This window comes from Bactrocera neohumeralis, chromosome 5 (genome assembly GCF_024586455.1).
Source record: "Bactrocera neohumeralis isolate Rockhampton chromosome 5, APGP_CSIRO_Bneo_wtdbg2-racon-allhic-juicebox.fasta_v2, whole genome shotgun sequence".
In the NCBI taxonomy this organism is placed as follows: domain Eukaryota; kingdom Metazoa; phylum Arthropoda; class Insecta; order Diptera; family Tephritidae; genus Bactrocera; species Bactrocera neohumeralis.
Window position 1 is genome coordinate 52,002,497 of NC_065922.1, and position 16,727 is coordinate 52,019,223.

General features: G+C 37.9%; 2 protein-coding genes across 4 annotated transcripts in view; one reads left to right on the plus strand and one right to left on the minus strand.

The window, feature by feature from the left end:
- LOC126758027 (uncharacterized) overlaps positions 1 to 16,727 on the plus strand; it is a 33,536-nt gene that overhangs the window by 13,057 nt on the left and 3,752 nt on the right. The window contains exons 2-5 of the mRNA XM_050472010.1: positions 5,577 to 5,638; positions 7,572 to 7,847; positions 7,950 to 8,262; positions 8,399 to 8,549. Coding sequence (XP_050327967.1) covers positions 5,615 to 5,638; positions 7,572 to 7,847; positions 7,950 to 8,262; positions 8,399 to 8,549 — 764 coding nt within the window. The 5' untranslated portion in view covers positions 5,577 to 5,614. The remainder of the gene's footprint in view (positions 1 to 5,576; positions 5,639 to 7,571; positions 7,848 to 7,949; positions 8,263 to 8,398; positions 8,550 to 16,727) is intronic.
- On the minus strand, positions 13,123 to 16,003 carry LOC126758011 (uncharacterized). 3 transcript variants are annotated; one of them, XM_050471990.1, is made up of 3 exons: positions 15,872 to 16,003; positions 15,438 to 15,564; positions 13,123 to 15,347 (listed from the first exon to the last, which is right to left on the minus strand). In XM_050471990.1, exons 1-3 carry the CDS (start codon positions 15,911 to 15,913, stop codon positions 13,537 to 13,539), a joined length of 1,980 nt encoding a protein of 659 aa, XP_050327947.1. In that variant the 5' UTR covers positions 15,914 to 16,003; the 3' UTR covers positions 13,123 to 13,536. The 3 variants fall into 3 exon arrangements, with proteins under 3 accessions (XP_050327947.1, XP_050327944.1, XP_050327946.1); XM_050471987.1 differs by having other exon boundaries at positions 13,123 to 15,377; XM_050471989.1 differs by having other exon boundaries at positions 13,124 to 15,368.

The window sequence follows — 16,727 nt, forward strand, 5'->3', positions numbered from 1 at the left end:
TATACAACTATTCGCCATCATATTAATTTAATTGAACACAAAAATTTAACAGGTGGTAACCTAAAAAACCTTCAGCTACACACTTTTGAAATCAGTTTTCTTATAGCATATTCTGCAATAATTAACACCTCTATTATTTTAAAATTTATAAATAGGTGGCAACACGCCCAAAACAATTTTTTTCAACTCGAGGACTATTTAAACCATTAAGTTCATGACCGTATTGTTGCAATTTTGCGTAGTTTTGTTTAACATTTTTAAACAGGTGGCAACATTCTTATATTATTTTGATCTAATCTTAACAAGTATTTTATCTTATTATCAAAAAAAAAGTTATTTAAATATGAAATATAATTTTAATTAATTAATTTATTAAAAACATTTCAAACAAATATCAAATTAGGCCTAAAATCCAGCTTTCAAACAACCATCTAGTGGAAAGCTTTGGTAAAAAGCAACAAATGTTCGAACCACAATTTTTGCATACTATTAGCGCATTCTAAATCTTAGGTCACGTTTCCTCGTATAAGTAACATTTTCGGCAACAATAAATGGGTTACCAAATTAGTATCAGCAGTTAAAATGAGTTTTTGCTGGCATTGCTTGATCTGCGCATGCGCAAAGCATACGAAATTCAAACCGAACACAATTGATATGCTGTGAAGTGAAAAATTCAAGTCATGTTTATCGCACAAAAAAAGTTGGCTCAATGACTTGTGCTGAAAAAATAAATACCATAGGCCGGATTGTTAATGGCACGAGCTCATGAAGGGTGAGCTTATTAACTAGAAAAAAAACACGAAACAACACAAGTGAAGCACAAATTATTATTAAGTGTCTTTTATGCTGTTTGAGTGTTATGAAGTGTCTTGTCGACATTTCAAAATGTGTAACAACAATGTTGAGGCTAGTTATATATGTAACTACAAACGAGTGATGAAGATAACATACGGCTTCTATTCGCCACTTCTCAACTCACTTTGTTTGTGCTTTGCTCTCTTGTCAACGAGTTTACATGTAAATACAACAAGAAAATTGATATCCAATAATAAAGCGGCACTGCTTCTCTCTATACAATTTCTATTTGATTTATGTTAGTTGTTTGTTCGATTTGCCACACCTCAGTATTTGGTGAATTCATACAGCCAACATATGCCTTGTAAATTAATTAAGATGTGTGTATATGTTCATTATGATATAATATCTTCTCTTTATTGATCTGTCAGAACGAAGTTATTTGAACTTGATGTATTTGTTGTTCTATCCCTGTAATCTTACCTCTTTTTACAAGCGCATTGCGCATATGAGACTGAAGCCTTTGGTAGAACAAATCTCATGTAGTCATTTCCGTTTGCCATTCTATCTACTGTCTCGCACATTTTTTGTGGTTTATCACGTTTTATAGTTATTTTATTATATCCGAAGTGGTGATTCGCAATGCAAAGAAGTCGATAAACCGCAAACGCGCTTTTAAATGACGACGCTCAAGTAACTTACGGTATTTATATGTTTGGTATCCCTAAAGAATTTAAATGATATAATGAGTAACTGCCCAGAGGCATTCTTCGAAATGTGGGGGTTAGCCATAAAAAGGCGCCAATAAAAAATAAAACAAGCATTTTGTTCAGCTCAGCACGATTTTTATTTTATATGGCGTTCCATTCGTTAACCTACGCTATGATTCAAAAATTATTTAAATGGAAACTAAGGAAGTGCTGGTGGAAATTCAACCGTTCCACACTCCCAAATGAGTCGATGTGGAATTCGCAGTCGTTCGTTCAATAATCGATTTTTATAAAGGTCTCTCATTTGCCAAAATATCACTAGAAATGTTATCATGACACACTATGTACGAGAACAGCAGGCAAATTTCCTCATACTTTACACTTTAAACGAATTAGCACACTTCCTTTCCGGCAATAAGGGAGTTTACTCATTCATTTCATCCATTTTAATTACAAACAATTCTTTGTCAAAAACTAAAATTTGATTATGCAGTCTAACCTTTGTGGTCGTCATTTGGTAGGTTAGGTTAAGTTAGGTTCAATGACTTACCCTCAAGATGGGTATACAACTTCTACTACTAGAACGTATACAGTCGTTTCTGATGCTAGGAAATAAAACTCATGTAATCAAATCTTATTAATCAAAAACAGGCATTGAGGCCAATGTAAATGTGCTTGACATAGCTCAACGTCTGATAGTGTGGGCTTCCACATATTCAAGCCTTGAACTCATAACAGTGTAACAATGAAGGAGGAGGTGTTAAGCTTTATCTAGCTATCCGGCAAGGTTCTTAACCTTATTGCCTAACCATCGATTGGGGCACGAGCATTTAGAGCTCCAACTGACCTAACCCAAATAACTGAGGACGAAAAACTCACTAACTTTCTACCACGAGGAATTCACAATGCCTCTTGCGACCATCGATTGAGCAACGACCCCAAAAAAGGATGACCTTACTGAGGTCTAAGAACTCACTGGACCTCTTGAGCCAAAAAGATTTTTCGACTGCGCAAGAACTATTGGTAACTCAGCGCCGGTCCAGCTCTCCTGTAACAGGTTTCACGAAGAGAGCGGAGCTTCGACCAGTTCCAATTATATTGATAGAAGAGCTAAGTTGGCTTCTTTTACCAGCAAATCAGCTTTATAGTAACCTGCGCTTTGGCATATCCCCATAGTAGTTTTATCAAGTAGTGACTCGATGCTATTGATAGCGAGGTTAGGTATTCTTTAACTAGCTTTAAACGCACGGTTAATGAACTCAAGTCAATAATCGCTAATCTATTATCATAGGGGATAGCCACTTCACTGAAGACCTCCGTAGAACAAGATTTACTACTCCTATGGCAGAAACCTCGTCTTGAAAAACATTACATTAGTCGTAAAGAAGCTTACTGCCACTCCCCACCAGAGAGTCATAGTATGATTTTTTAGGACAAGTTTGTAGTGTTTGGTACTTCATATATTTTCGAGGACTTGCAATTAAATTTTTTTTATCGGACTTGCCACTCAGTTAAAAAAAATATTAAAAAAGTAGAATAAAGAGGTACATACACTGGTTCTAAGTAGCTTTAGGAAGACATATCTAAAGAAAATGAATCAATTATTACAATATGGGTATCAAACTAAGCAGGGTAAGAAGATTTCTATCGGAAGGATTGAGAAAGTTTACCGCCTGTTGAAAATTGTAATTGAAAAATATAAATTAATTGAAGTCTTAAAATTAAATATGTAAGAGAATATGAAAGCTTAGAACCTCAATTTAAAACAACTGTTAAAAGATTTTTTAAAGATTTACTATAAGAAAATCAACAAATATTACTTTATGGATATCAAACAAAAGCGGTTTAAGAAACATTCATACGAGAAATACCGCTTACACGGTTATTCCTGAGTTTACAACAGCGCGCCAGTCATTAGAGATTCCAAGTGTGACCAGGTCCTTCTCCACCTGGTTTCTCCAACTTAGCCAGAGAGATACAATATTCGCGTAAATTAAATTCGGAAAATTATTTAAATATATAACCACAATATTTATATCAAATGCCGGCTATTTTCTTTGTCACTCTTAAAATTTGTTACAAATATGTAATAACTAAGCTATAGAGAATTATGTCATCGAGTATATAGGCCCTATTACATTCTTAATTACACGCCCGCTTAAGTTAGTTATGGCAATAAAACTTGTTTTGAAACGAGAATACCATATTTTATGCAAATTCTTTCAAAAACTTCTGCCTGGCGTCTAAGAAACCATTTCAAAACATAACAACAAAAATGTAAAGCATTTCATTTAGCGGGGCGTACCCGTTGTGAGACATATACTAACTTGATTAATAATAATAAATATTTTCGAAATATTTACGTTCGTAGTACGAGTCCGATGAACTTGCGCGGCACAAATTAGTTATTCCTAAAAGCAAATAAATGTCAGCGTTAAGATTCATTAACATACGACCTATTTTCGGCCCGAACTGGTAATGCGCATATTTATTTCCCATCTGCAGTACGAAATGCGGCAAAATTATAAAAATATGCTTAATTAAAACATAATTTTGATTTTAGTGCGAATATCTTCTAACATATGAATATTTGTGTAATGGTTATGGGTAGAACACTTGTATATCAAAATATCAAATATTGATGGATTAAGCTTGTTACTCGGAATTTGCATAGTACATTGCAAGATCAAAGTATTATAAAATTAGTTTTTCTGAAAAGTATTTTTGAAAAAATTTCCAAACATAATTTCAATTTTTTTACTGAAGAAAAGGCAACAAAAAATTAATCAAATGAATATACATATGTATATTTCAGTTTTGACGGAATTTTTAAATCAGACTCAGCATTTTTATCTTCTTCTCCGATCCTGACGGAGCTTTCGGTATTGCTCAACGTCAGTTTACACAGCCGTATTAGTTTAGCGGGGATCAGCATTTCTATCAATAACATTATTTATGCTATTTACGTAATAAACTAAAATATTAATGTCAAAGACATGCCAGCTCTATTAAGCACAAACCGGTATACCGTTCTCTCTAAACCAAATTAGTACTCTAATAAATACAAAAAATATTAAACTTAATGCTTATTCTAAGCGGTGTGCTTTCTTCTTAGATTGTTAACCTTTCGTCTTAAAACTAGCTAAATACTTGTATTTGATTAAGAAATACATAATGTCAATGACTTTGCATTCATATTCCCGAGGAATGAAGACACATAGGTTTTTATTTGGAAATAAAAAGAAGACCTTTCTTATTTTATTTTTAGTTTACTTAAAGAATCTTTAAACAATTTTAGTTCACAAAAACATATATTTTTAGACTCCTCCGATTCCATATAATAAACACAGGAATTTACCGGTTAATAAACCATAAATAATTACCAATCATTACAAGCTATTTACATGATCAAGGCAATTTGCTAATTAGCAAAAGATAATATTTTGTGCAAGTATGTACATACTTATACTCGTATATATGTCTATAATTAGTGTACCATACGCAGACGTAGATTAATATGAATCTTCACAAACCTGTCCTCCTTGCAATTGATTGAGACATAGCTAGTACTTCTGGTCTTAGTTCAACATTCGCTTTATTACTACTGGCGCTTTAGTATTTAACTACTGTGTAGGGTTAACAAGGAAAATTGCAATGACTGGCTAATGCAGCTGTCTTCAATTCGCCAAACTTTCAAAAGTTTCGAATCGAACGAACAACTGGTATAAATCAAATGTACTGATTTCATTCATAGAGAGAGAGGTAGGATCCGGTGGTTCCATGAGAGAGATATGTGTTGGGAGTAGGTTAGGTATAGCGGATTAAAGTACCATTCTCCGGCTTTCGATGCTTCCTCCTGCTATAAAAACAAGGAGACAAATGTCGGACCATATTAATTAAGGCCGATATGAAGAAGAAACAGGTATAAATGAAATACTCGTATAACAGACAGGGATAAAATAAGAAAAAATTAAAAAAATAACCTACTAACACTTCTTAACTAGTTTAACAAAAATAAATTAATTTTTTTAATTAACAATTTACTTATCTATTTTTTCTCCTTCGTTCTAGTTTTTACGCTTGAAAACCTTAATACTTAAGCACACATAATGGAGTTTCTATTAATCGCATTGGTAAGTAAAAAATGTCCAAACAAAATCTTAATCTTCTTAAATTAAAGTTATGTATTAATTTTTGTATAACCCCCAAAGAAGCAGAAGGTTCTAAGTCTTATTACTACTACATAATCATAATCTAGACGATGAAGATCCTATAGTATGATAGTATGATCATTGTCACTTTCATGTGGCTAAATCTACATCTTTTCAACTTGTTGTAATCAAGTAAGGTTGAGGTCAGGGCTTAAAGATACATTTAGCTATAATTTATCCCGTTTTAGCAGAGGAGATCCTGCAACTAGTATTCTTCGAAATTTCTATGTGTCTTAGACTTTAGGAAAACTATACTTCAATTTATTAATGGACCAAGCACTAAACACTCACCTAATTTTAGTAGTCGTTGTACTAGTCATCTAGATCTTTGAGAGTCAATATCGTTAATGAATGTTTCCAAAGACAATTGACTGAACTTACGCTTTCGTCATATAAGGTATAGAACACAATAAAGGGTGATACATTTTGAGTTTCCCTACTTTTTTGAAGACAACAGAAGAACAGAAATTTCAAATTTAATGGGAAATGTTTATTGTCATTTGGAAGAACATTTTTGGCATTTATTTTTTAAAGATTACGAGTATATCTTTCAAATGTTGGCCGCCGCCACGTCTCAGATGGTCCACCCTTTGAATCCAATTTTCGATGACTCGTTCGAACATTTCGACTGGTAGCTGGCGAATAACATACGTGATATTTTCCTCCAAGGCCTTAGACTTTAGACTTTACATATCCCCAAAGGAAAAAGTCTAACGACCTTGTTGGCCAATCGACCGTCCCAAAACGTGAAATTATCTGCTCACCGAAGTGTTCTTTCAATAAATCCATTGATTGATGCGATGTGTGGGAAATGACACCGACTTGTGGAAATCAAATGTCGCCGACATCACGAACTTCAATTTTAGGCATCAAATAGTCAGTTATCATGACGCGTTAACGGTCATCATTGACGGTTACGTTCTCACAGGCATTATTTTTGAAGAAATATGGCCCGATGATTCCTCCGGCCCACAAACCACACAAAACCGTTATTTTTCTGGATGAAATGGCAGCCCTTGAGTTTCTTCAGGTTGCTCTTTGTTCAAAATGCGTCAATTGTGCTTGTTTACATACCCATTGAGCCAGAAATGGGTGTCATCGCTGAACAAAATTCGGCTAAAAGACGTCGGATCTTCTTGGAACTTTTCAAGAGCCCTAGTCGTTTCATACGTCAGTCCACGTTGCTGGAAACGGCGCCGAATCGACTCTCCACGGTCTTCGAGTTCATTCTCAGCTACGGCCTTATATATTTTCTTCAATTAGTGCTGGAAGTGATTTATTCGGTTCTCGAGATGGGTGATGGTGTTGCAAATAGTACGCTCTGTAGGCCGATTATGTTGACCATAAGCGCGAAACACATTCTTTAGAGAACGTGAATTTTCGTAATAAAGTTGAAGGATTTGTAAACATTGTTCAGGTTTGAGTCTTTCCCTGATGATATGCCAAACAAAACACAAAAATAACACGAAAATAACAAAGCTTGACACGACTTACGCTTGATATGTCAAAAGAATGGTATTGAAAAAAATATCTCTACTCGGATCATCCGTTATAACCCAGAAAGAAAAGAAACTGTACTCGTACTCATGTTTTTTTTTTTTATTCACAAGAAAAGACATCAGGTTTCTAAGCAGAAGAATCCATCCTAATAAACCAATTATACGATCGAGACGTGTCGTTTCCTTCGTAATATCGACTTTGTTTTAGAGAAGTAGATCTCTTTACTTTTGAATTTTGAGATTTTAGTCGGAATTCCCTTCTTATAATCTTCATTCATGTTATTTTTTTTAATATATTTTAAATATATCTATTTATTTAATCCGTATTTGATAAAACATTTATCTCACTTCCTTAGGCTGCGATATGCAGTTTGTGCATAAATTCCGTGCAAGGTCATGGACGTCTCATGGATCCGCCTGCTCGCAATGCCATGTGGCGATTCGGCTTTCCGAACGCCGTAAATTATAATGATAACGAACTATTTTGCGGTGGATACGCAGTGCAATGGGAGCAGAACTCGGGCAAATGTGGGGTCTGTGGAGATGCGTACCACGTGAAGACGCCACGACCGCATGAGGCGGGTGGTGAATTCGCGAAGGGCATCATATCGCGGTACTACGCAGCTGGACAGGTGAGTAAACAATTGTTATTTTAATAAGAACCGAAATTTTCCAAGATAATTTAACTAGAATACAAGTTTATTATATGTTTGTTTTATTCCTGGTGTTGTTAGGAAATCGATGTTGAGGTTGAACTCACTGCCAATCATTATGGTCGTTTTGAAATGTTCCTCTGTCCCAACAATAATCCACGACGTGAGGCTTCACAAGCTTGCTTCGACCGTTATCCACTGTATATTTCGGGTAGTCGGGAACATCGCTTCTTGATACCACGTGACGCACCCAAAAAGGAGATTTTCCGCTATCGTGTACGTCTGCCTCCTTACGTTACATGCACGCAATGTGTGCTCCAATGGACCTACTATACAGCCAATATGTGGGGTACTTGCTCCAATGGCACTGAGGCAGTGGGCTGTGGCAAGGCGGGTATGTTTTTGCAATTATTAATGGATATATAAAAACGATTCGCAAGAGAACAAAAGTCTTTATAACTGTTTCAAACGAGTTCGAAAGGCTTTCGGTGACTCCACTCGCATTAAAATCAAGTTTTACTTCTTCACAGAAACTTTCCGCAACTGCGCCGATATTGCAATTGTCTCCAACACCGGTGGCGGTGTTCCACCGATCTTTGTGAATAACAAATCTCCATATCTGCTCTACTACAGAGACTATCGTGCGCCGGATGACAACAATGTGTTCCCGCTTATTGTGCGGTAAGTCTAATTCTGGGTGTATGTGAGTGCTTGTGTGTGTGTGTGTCGTGTGTTGAGTGCATTAAAATCGATTTGAAATCATTTTGCTTTAATCCGTATATTTGCTTTGCTTTTCTAGCAACAACACAAGGGCTTAAACTGCGCGCGAATTGAGTCTGCATTTCTTAGTTGCTTTATTCTGTTGCTTTGATTGCTTTTTGCTGCTTTTCCTTTAGCCGTTTTTAATATTATTTTATTTAGAAGTTAGGAAAATATCTAAATACTGCTTAAGGCTTTTTGAAAGCAGCTTTTTTGCTTTTTTTCGCCTTTATTGCTTCCTTTATTCATTTATTTTTATTTCTTATGTAAATACGTTTTTGGTTTTGGCATTATTTTTGCGATAACAATTAAATTTAATTGCGGAAAAAATTAAATCACTAAGCTTATTAATATTTACTATTAAATATTAAACTTTTGAATAAACACAATTGTATAAAAACATAAAAACAAACTCAATAGCGTTGTTTTATTTTAGTATAATAAACCTCTGGTGTTGGCATGTAAAATAATTAATTTTTGATTTATTTATTACATAGAAAAATAAATATAAAACTGCGAATTTGTAAATTAATAAACAATAATTTTATTAAGAGTGTAATACTAATCGAATTCATAAGGATAACCCCCAAACTTTTCGAGCTATCCTAATTAATCATAATAATAAGATCGCATTTTAGCATCTGAAACAGTGATATTCAAAACTACTAAACGAAACGATATAGAAAATAATTATACAGGGTTTGTCCGGAAAGTAATAGGACTGAGTCGATTTAAAAAATGTATTTATTTCAAAATAGGCTTCTTTGGCGGCGATGCAGTGCTGCCAGCGCGATTTCCAAGTATTGAAGGCGTCACGGAAGGCATTCTCCGGAATAACCTTGAGAGCCGAGGTGCATGCAGCTTTGATCCCCTCTGTCGTCTCAAAATGCTACCCTTTCATAGGCCTTTGCAGGCAAGGAAACAAAAAACGTCCGGGGGCGCCACATCTGTGATTACCTTAATTAAAAATTGGGGGTCACTTTCACACAGATTTCAAATTTTCTTAGCACACTTCCACTCGCCGAAATTTCTGGTCGTCAGTGAGCACTTTTGGGACCATCTTCGCGCACACCTTGCGTATGTTCAAGTGCTCCGTCACAATGTCATGAACCACAGATTTTGATAAATTTATCATCTGGGCAATTAAACGAATACTTAGTCGACGGTCTGAGTTCAAAATTTTGCGCACACGAGTTATATTGTCGGTGTTTGTCGAAGTCGCAGGTCTGCCAGCACGGTCTTAATCAGCGACCTATTCTCGGCCCTCCAAAAAGTCCTGGTGCCAACGAAAAACACCACTTCTTGCTAAAGCAACATCTGGATAAGCCTGCTTGATCATATCAAACGTCTCTGTTTACCGAGTTTCACATAGAATTTAATCGCGTACCTCTGCTCTAACGAACGCTGCACTTTCGGCTTGCACCACTCACAGAAACACGTCGCGCGAAAATGTCTGTCCTGGCTCTCCAGGTGCTCGGAGACAACTGACCAGCCGCTCGTTCGTTAGTTAGGAACGTCCTCTACCGAATCCAGTCGGTACGCTCCGAAGTACAATCGCGGCGGAAGAAAATTAGTCTTATTTCTTTCCGGGAAAAACCCTGTAGAAACATAAAACAAGGTAGATAGCACTCCTTTTCATATTTTTCTTCCACTTTATTTGCATAGACACCGCTTACGCGTTTACAACCAAATTTACAACAACGTGCTAGTCATTCCTACGTTTCACTATTTGGTGCCAATTGGAGATTCCAAATGGAGCCAAATCCTTCTCCAACGGAGTGGAGGTCTCCTTCTTCCTCCACTGCCCCCCACGGGTACTGTGGGGAATACTCTCAGAGTTCGAGAATTTTCAACCATTCGGACGACATGACCTAGTCTTAATTCGCTGAACTATGTCAATGCCTTCGTATATATCGTACAGCTCATCGTTCCATTGGCTGCAGTATTCGCCGTTGCCTATGCGCAAAGGACCATCTTCCGTCGAACTTTTCTCTCGAAAACTTGTAACGCCGACTCACCAGATGTTGTCATCGTCCAGGCCTCAGCACCATATAGCAGGACGGAAATGATGAGTGGCTTGTAGAATTTGGTCTTTGTTCGTCAAGAGAGGACTTTACTTCTCAATTGCCTACTCTGTTCGAAGTAACACCTGTTGGCAAGAGTTATTCTGGGTTAGATTTTGAGGCTGACGCTGTTGTTGGTGTTAATGCTGGTTTCAAAATAGACGAAATTATCTACCTATCTATCTGTCAACAGTGACGTTGAAGCCAAGTAGATAATGTGACGACTGCTTATTTAATGATGGTAGATATTTCGTCTTATCCTCATTCACTACCAGACCCATTTGCTTCGCTTCTTTGTCCAACCTGCTAATGCATACTCCATATCAGTTCGCCTCTCCATTTGAATAGCTCGGCCTCCATCGCTTTGTTATCTTTCAGACGGGTAATTGCTATTCAAACTTCTTCGTCATCGATTGAGAAATCAGGTTCACCATCTCCTGATGTTACTCTTTTACTGCCATTTAGCAGGCTGGAGAAGTGTTCCCTTCATAATTTTAGTATGCTCTAGGCATCAGTCACTAGATCACATCTGGGTGTTCTACAAGAGTATGCTCCGGTCCTTTCGTAGAATTTTCGAGCCTTACAACTGTCGGCCAGCTCGTCAAGCCCTTCGTACTCACGCATTTCAGCCTCTCTCCTTTTTGTCTGCAAATACTTCTCGCTTCCTCCTTCAAATCTCGGTATCTATTCTATCCCGGACGCGTTGCAAGATAGGTAGTCTGTTTTATCTCCACTGCAACACGGCACTCCCATCGTATCAGCTGTTCTTTTCCCTTTCCGAATACCAATGATTTCATTTGCAGCTGTACCTGAAGAGCTTGTTGAGCAAATAATCGTTCGGCTGTCTATTGTGATTGCAGCTTCTTGACGTCGAACCCTCTTGGTGTTTATTGACGTGCGGGTTTTGCTGCACAGAGGCGAGTGCGTATCTTCGCTGCAGCAAGATAGTGATCCGAGAGAATGCTAGGACCTGGGAGACGTGTCTTCCGTCTATCACAACATGGTCGATCTTCGTTGGTGGATTTGCAATCCGGAGACAGACAGGTAGCCTCGTGAATTTTCCTATTCAGAAATGTAGTACGACAGATAACCACATTTCGGGCCCTTAAGGCTGAATTTACCGACTGTTGTCTCAAAAATACCTTCTTTGCCCACCCCGGCGTTAAATCATGATTTTGACATCGTGGTGGAGGCAGCCCTAATGAGTGCACTCATAGAAGACATCTTTGGTCACATCGCCCTTGTCTTCCGTCGGGCGTAACCGCAAATCAGCGCTGTCTTGAAGAAACTAGTTTTGATGCAGATTATGACCAGACGGTCATCCACCGGGGTGAATGCCAGGACTCGGCGACGGAGTCTCTCTCCACTACGAATCCGAGTTCTCAGTCTTTGTACCGTTCATCGCACTTCTTGTTTTGCGTCTTTTTCATTGGGAGTGTTTTTTACGTCGCGGGTCTCAAATCCAGTATGTTTTTTCGAAACCCAGAGGATATTTGGTCTAAGACCGGAAGCCGTGTGCAGCTTGAGCCATATATAAAAGAGTCTTAAAGACAGACCCATGTCCTCACAAAGGCTCCCGTAGCTGTAAGTTTGTAAATATTATTCATGGACCTATGTAATAAGTCCTTAGTTCTAGTCTTATCATACTTTTGTCATATCTGCCTCGTTATTGATTTCCATCTGTTCTTCTCTTTTTAGTACCTTATTACTCTTAGCCATAAATTTATCCATTAACTAACACAAGCTAAATAGATTATCAATGTATAGAAAATTGTATATTATATTCCTAGAAACTATACCATTAACATTAAACATTTTAGGAAATTATATATTTCATTTTTAATTCATGATTTCAAATACAAAATATAACTATTTCAAAAAAAAATATTACTTTGTCAAACAGTGTTGATATCATGTGAGAGTTGTTGTTGTTTATTGCAAACATTCACACAAAGTAGTTTAGTGCAGCCTAAAATTATGCAATGAAGAGTTGGCATTATAGCGACATCTGTCAGCTCAGTTAGCTATGAATATATAGAACAATTGTTGAGAACTTGGCTAAGAGTGATGACAGGAAATGACTTCATACAGAAATATAGTAAATCAATATTAGGGTGGTTAATAATGAAAATAACCATTGATTAAAGCAGGGACTATAACAATTATGAGGATATGGACAAAAAATCAAGTTTAATAATTATTATTTATTATTTTGCTCTACTCCAAACAAAAATCCACACATTCCAATGATCTCTTAAGCATTTTGTGCTGTGTTCCAGACGGTTTCTTTGTTGGTCAGTCTTGGTGACCGCTCCGAGAGCGAACGAAGGTTACTGCAGACACATGAAACCAGTATCAAGTTCGGGAGGGGGAAATTGATCCCAGAAATGGTCAAAAGGGAGAGCCAGCCTGTCCTTAATTAAAAACCTTCCACCATTTTAGGCAAAAAAAAATGTCGTCTCATGAAGAAAACACCACTTTTTTTTATAAAAAGAACTCATTAAATTTTACTGCACAAATTTCGAAAATTCATTAAAATATTTAGACAAATAATGTCATACACCCGAAAGTTGTTGTAAAAGAAATTACAGAAATTAAAATCTTTCTCCAAAGCAGACCCCAAAGATATTTCCACTTCTGCAATTTCCTCTCCAATCAGAATTTTGAACTACATACATCTTGGCCGAGCAGATTTACTTCGAAATACACATAAAAACACGAACAAACGAGCGAAAAGTACTAACTAAGCAATACAAATAAAGAATTCACTGGTACTACGAGAACGAGACTGCAAGAGAGAAAGCATAAATACGCTTGATCGTTAGAGCTACTTAACCCCCAGCACTTCAACATCTGACATCCGGATATGTAATGGCCATGATGAGTAGAAGAAACACCGATATTTGTACGCTGCCCACGAGTATGGTTTTGAAGATGTTATTCTTCGGATCCGGGTTATTCGCCGGTGACAGTGGCGTATGATGCCGACGTATGCGTCGACGTTTACGTCCACGTATCGGCGCTTCACATACACATATGCGTATGCGTGAGGTGTTCACCGCTCTTTCCTCTAAAGTCGTTGAAATTTCGGCCTTCACTACTGACCCTCCCGGAGCCTGTTGTTGTGCATTGTAGAGCGCATCATTGAGCGTACACTGTATCTCTTCGATCTTCAATGGCTCCTTCTCATACTTGTAAGGTACACGTGCGCTACGTGCGCTACGAGCGCTATCGCCAGCTTCCTTTGACGGTGTCTTCTGTACAGGCTCTGCAGTGCGCAAATCTTTTTGCTGTGACAACGAGCTCTCCAAACTTCCTAGAACACAGGGACTATAAAGGAAACTATTGAAAAAGCAGGGGTCCTGCTCCAGCACATTGAACGGCACGAGTGTGCTTTTCGGTTTCAGGTAACGCATCAGCAAATCGGGGTTTTCCTTAAGACGCTTAAAGGAGGTGCGCTTCAGTTCGGTGCTGTCTTTGTTGGAGGGTAGATAAAAGTGGTGGCTGGCTTGCTCTTTGAGCTCTACAATAGTCTTGTGCTCCATGCGAAACTCTTGCACAATGCCGATGCAACGACGCACACCCATCGAGAGGAACTCATTGCAGGCATATTGGAAATTGTCGGGGTGACTGATGTGCCACTTTGTTTCGAGCGTTGTGGCTAGCTTATTCAGTTCCTGCAGCTTGATATCACCCTGAGAGACAGTGCGCTTCAAGGTGGCTTCTAATTTCTCGCCCAACGCCTTCAAGATGATGATCTCTTTCTCGAGTGTGGGTACATTCTTGAAGATCACATCTACCTGTTGTTTTTTGGGCTCCACATCCAGCGTTATAACTGGCTTGTGTATGGCTACAGTCGTTGGTGAACTCACCACCGGATGATCGTTTAGATTATGCAACGCCGACTTTACAACCGTCTCCTGACGTATGATCTCCTTCAATTGTGTTTTAAGTATCTCTTTGAATAGTATGGAGTCGTTTGGCTGCAGTTGCCGATGCCGCTCATCCGTTTTCACCACATTCTTTATCGTAGCTATCTCATCGGGCGCCATATTCTTCTGTCTACAGTCCAGTAGACAACGGAAATTCGACGAAATTGTCGCGCTCATATTCAACGAATCTGTTGTGGGCACTGCCATCAATGGCGCAATCACAAAATCATCCAAAGAATCCTGAGATTCTATTTGCTTCTCCATCTCGGAGTCCTCGAACTCATAGTCGGTGTTGAGCTGATCATTCAACAAGCAACTAACGTTCTCCGAACGCGCAGACACCTGCTTCAGCGAGCATTCCTCCGAAGAAGTCTTCGAATTGCAAATACTGCGTGCTGTTAGTATCTCCTTAATGCGCTTACAATTGAAAGCGTTCTCATCCAAATCCAGATCATGTAAATATGTCGCTTTGCTCTTGATTCTTCTGACAGATTTCTTCTCCGTTACGCGCTTGTTGAGATTTGTGTTCGGCGTTAATGGTTTTTTATTCATACGTTGCGACGCCGCGCGTTGTTGTTGCTGTAGACGTTGTGTACTCTTCGCTGTCGGTATTAGCGTTCGGCTTTTGGAGCCCAGCAGGAAATTGCCCTCATTACTAGCGCTCTTCTTGACGCGGCTCAAACGATCCCAGACGGTTTCTTTGTTGGCCAGTCCTGGTGACCGCTCTGAGAGCGAACGAAAGGTTACTGCAGTCACTTGAAATCAGTACTAAGTTCGGGTGGTGGAAATTGTTGGTAACAAACTTGCTTACTCACCTTTATTAAGACTCTTCAACTTGCGCCGCAAATCCTTATTCTCATTTTCCTTTTCCATTTTCATCAATTGGCTCGGCTTGGCTTTATTCACCACGTTCGGCATTGTCCATTCGCTTTGATACTCCGTCTATTTATTTTTTTGAAAAAAAAAATAATAAAAATTATCTTTTTTAAAGTGTTGAATTGTTTTTTTTTTATATTTTTTCAATTAATTGATTTAATATAGTATTTTCAAAAATTTTGCTTTCTTTTTTTTTGATTTCACATTCACAATTTTTTCAATCATGAGCACTTTTCTAATGTCTACTTTCTGAAAACAATTTTTTTTTACGATTTTTGGAACGTATTTTGGGTTTGCTAATGGAAAATGTGGAAAAGTTTTAAAATTGCTCGGCATATAAATAAATAATGGCACAAAAGTTGCTTGGACTTACCGGTTTTGAATATGTTTTGTCGTTTTTTGCGCGCGCATACATTGTTTGATTTGGACTCAGAATTTTAGAGCGGTCAATTTGGAACAATCAGAAAACTTACCAACAAAAATAATAAATATGATAAAAGATTTGAAAAAGAAACTAATGTCGTAGATATTTTCAAAATGAAAAGAAAGAAAAATGTTTTTGTTTTGAATCGTTGTAATTCGGGTTGCCACTTACAAGAATCGGTTAATTTGAAAGATTCATGTAAAATGATGCTGGCAAAATTAGGTGTGGATCTAATACTTATCCATATCTCTTACTGCTCTAAGAATACTTTAGTTTTAACGGGTTTTTCAATAAGAGCGCTGCAAAATTTATTCCTGTGAAAGTACATTCGATGCCATTATGTATGGAACTCGATTTCTTGTCACCACGGGCACGCTTGCAGAAGTCCAGACACTGAGCCCAATTTTCGACGGTTTTCAAGCATAAATCAATTTCACGTTCGATATTCGTACGAAGTTCATCAATTGTCGCTGGCTTGTTGGCATAGACCATAGACTTGACGTAGCCCCACAGTAAAGAGTCTAACGGTGTCAAATCGCACGACCGAGTCGGCCAATTGACTGGGCCATTTCGTGAGATAACGCGTTCACCAAACTTGGTTTAAATAAATCGATTGTTACATACGCTGTGTGGCTTGTGGTAGCGTCCTGTTGGAACCACATATTGTCCAAGTGCATATCATCCAATTCGGACCACAAATATTCGGTTACCATTGAGCGGTAGCGCTCCCCATTCACAGTAACGTGCCGGTCTTGATCATTGCGGAAGAAGTACGGCCCATGAACCGCACCAAACCGTAATTTTT